The sequence below is a fragment of the Plectrocnemia conspersa genome, unplaced genomic scaffold (genome assembly GCF_051122295.1).
Source record: "Plectrocnemia conspersa isolate PC_06_02 unplaced genomic scaffold, ASM5112229v1 ptg000002l, whole genome shotgun sequence".
In the NCBI taxonomy this organism is placed as follows: domain Eukaryota; kingdom Metazoa; phylum Arthropoda; class Insecta; order Trichoptera; family Polycentropodidae; genus Plectrocnemia; species Plectrocnemia conspersa.
The window spans coordinates 4,380,110-4,383,266 of NW_028277166.1; the positions used below are offsets into that span (position 1 = coordinate 4,380,110).

General features: G+C 30.0%; 1 protein-coding gene across 1 annotated transcript; it reads right to left on the bottom strand.

The window, feature by feature from the left end:
• Positions 1-972: 972 nt before the first annotated feature.
• Polr2F (RNA polymerase II subunit RpII18) lies at positions 973-2,201 on the bottom strand. The gene is made up of 4 exons (XM_088205369.1): positions 2,062-2,201; positions 1,931-1,994; positions 1,335-1,426; positions 973-1,271 (listed from the first exon to the last, which is right to left on the bottom strand). The coding sequence occupies exons 1-4, from the start codon at positions 2,088-2,090 to the stop codon at positions 1,061-1,063; spliced, it is 396 nt and encodes a 131-aa protein (XP_088061495.1). The 5' UTR covers positions 2,091-2,201; the 3' UTR covers positions 973-1,060.
• Between the last annotated feature and the right edge of the window lie 956 nt (positions 2,202-3,157).

The window sequence follows — 3,157 nt, forward strand, 5'->3', positions numbered from 1 at the left end:
ACAGCAACTTATCTTTGAAGGGAGAAGTTAAAATATTACTATAAATCACTTTTGCTACATAAATTAAATATTTCGATTAAAATGCAAAATTAAACATTGATTTTAAAACATATACATATGTGGTAGCTGAGTTTTAAAATAAGTTTTTTTGCAATATTATATTTTTTATATAGATTTTGCTTTTAAATATTTCATGAAAATTTGATCGTCTTTTGACAAAAATACTTTAAATTTTTTTATATTATGATAAGACTATGATACGTCATTTTCTTTTTAAGAACTGGCTTCTAAAAATTTCAATTCTCTTCGTTGGGGTCCATTTCGTCGTTTATCCAACCACGCAGGTATTTGAAATGCTTCACCTTCTCAATTCTATCTCCGTCTTACTGGGCCCACAAAAGCAAACAAATCATTAAAAATATATCTAGGCTTATGTTTAACTCTTCGCGCTAAAAACTCACATGATTGTTTGTGATCTTGCGCTAAATGCTCGAAATCTTTTTTTATTATTGAATTTTAGCCATTTTCTGAAATCATAAATATATATGAAATAAAAATTATAAAACAGATAAAAATCAATAAAATAAATAAAAAATAATTGCAATGTTAAAAGTACTCTGCCCTCAAAAATCTAGTAGTTTTATTATTTTTTTATTGCAATCTCTGGATACTCGTTCATTTTTCTATTCCGTAATGGACTCAAAAAAAGAACATTAAAAAAATATCAAACACAATTTTGTTAATAATTTATAAAAAAATTAGATTCACAATTATAATTACGAGTACAAAACTCAGCATAAAATTAATTTAATAGGAACTGTGTATCACATATATATCGTAATCAATAACAATAATGAATTAAAAAATATTTTTAGATATTATATCAAAGCAGAATTTTAAAAATAAAATATTCGTTATCCTTAAAACGAGATGATTTTTACCCCATATTTCTATAAGAAATAAAAAACAAAATTATTAGTTTTTATTTTTTTATTATTAAAATACTTATTAATATATGTCATTAAAAATAATTTAAAAAAAGAGTTAAATATGCAGCAATTTATTGATCGATGACTATGAGTTCATCAATGTTCCAGTCTTCGTACGAGTGATCGGGTAGATATCTTCTGATGATTATGGGAATTTTCTTTTGGTTGAGTTCTTTCATGGCTATCTGCAGCGGATCTGTTTCGCCTTCCAACTCCACCATGACGGGAGCGCACATTGCAATTTGGAGCGCCCGAGTCCCGAGGACTCTAGCTCTCTCGTATCTAAACATAAGAAAGCATGAGTTACGATATCGCAAAATAGAAATTCCAAAAATCTTCGCATACTTAGTCATATATCTGGTAGTGATCCTTTTAGACTTATCCACTCCGCCTCCAGCTTGACCAGGCGCTAGAAACTGCACTTGTTCTCCATCTTCCTGAAAATATGAAAACAGACTATTAAAAATGTATTTTTAGAAAAATATCAACATACATATAGGAAAAGTACTGTGAACAATTGAACAAATTAAAAGAAACGATCGATAAAAAACGACCAGAGTTGCCCGATAGAAAGCACAATGTGTTCAACCATGACAATTCCAAACCACATGCTTCTAAAGAGATTTCTCATTGAAAAGTTATAGGAATAGTTCAATAGCAGTAATGTAGTTGACCCGGACCATACCGGAACGTTGTTTCGATATTTTTCCACGAACAGAACACATTCTGGTACTATTTGTTAGAATATCAGATAAGATCAAATAAATTTTAACAACCAAACTATAACACAACGAATTTATAAAAAAATATTTTATAACAAACTTCTAGAAAAATCTCGTAACCCAACATTAGAAGATGGTAAATTGTTTATAACTCGATAAATCTAGAAATAAAGAGGAAAAAGAGCGTCGGGTCAATAATTATGGAAGTTATGGACATACTTCCTGTTCTTCGACTTCTTCTATATTCTCGTCTTCTTCTATGTCGTCGTAGTCTGCTCCTCCTCTAAATAAATATTTTAGGTTAGATTCAAAGGGTTGATTTTAAGGATATGTCACGAACGAACGCTCACTCGTCTCCATCGAAATCTTCGTCTGCCATTGCGTCAAATAGGTTAACGCCGAACGCGACCGATCAACGAGCGTTTGTCGGTTGACGTTTGACGTGTGACCGAAACGCGACCATTCACGGCCAGTGACACAATGTTTTAAGACTGAATTGAAGTGACTTTTTTACAATCAAGACCTTGAAATTACTTATTTTTATTATAACAGCTACAATATAATATATTTATATTATTTGCCTTAATATTAGGCTAATTAATTTAATGTCAGTGTTTTACACTTGATCAATTATCTCAGTATTTCAAGATCAACTTTATTATTCATTAGTATCTATTTTATTCATCCTATTTTTACAAATGTACTTCATTACTTGCATATATACAATATTTTTAGTCTCTTGTCTTCACCAATTGCAGTAGCACGTAATCTGTCATCAACGTGTCGCTGTTTACCTTAACTTTTTTTAACGCTTTTAAACGGGTTTTTATCACAATCTAACAGGGGTGCATATGAGTGAGAAGGTAGCTGACAATTAATTTATTATTTTAATTATTAGGAAAACTACTTTTTTTTAATTTCTGCAAATTATGCACCTTAAGAGTCGCATGAAAGCATATTCAGGAAAAAAACCGCTTCAAACTACGGTTTTTGTACTGGTTTTTTGTCAAAATCTACCAGGAGTATAGAACAGGTGAGGAGGTAGTGGAGCTAATAATTTATTAATCATTATATTTAATTGCTAATAACTATCTGCTATGAAATAATAGTATCTATTTACATATACATAAAGCCTATTATCGCACTGCCGTAGTCCTCAACGGTTTCGACTGATCAGAAAAAAGAATTTAATTATTTTAAATTTCCATGGATACGCATGATCTAAGAAAATGATATCTATGTACATAAATAAACAAAATACTCAAGGCTCGTTATCGAATGCGTGTATAATGTTATGGTTCTAAGTTGAAGAGCTTGCAATGAATAACCATAAAATATAATTTATATATTTCACACAAAATAAAAAAAGATGGTCGATAACGCGATGACATCTGTTGATATATCTATTTTCTATTGATTTTCCGATTTAATACAATTATTCGAATT

Excerpts from the sequence above, each read along its gene's own strand:
- Polr2F (XM_088205369.1), bottom strand. The coding sequence starts at position 2,090 with ATGGCAGACGAAGATTTCGATGGAGACGA. Across the intron at positions 1,995-2,061 it reads GAAGATTTCGATGGAGACGA|AGGAGGAGCAGACTACGACG; the intron begins GTGAGCGTTCGT and ends ATATTTATTTAG. Across the intron at positions 1,272-1,334 it reads ACTACCAGATATATGACTAA|ATACGAGAGAGCTAGAGTCC; the intron begins GTATGCGAAGAT and ends TCTTATGTTTAG.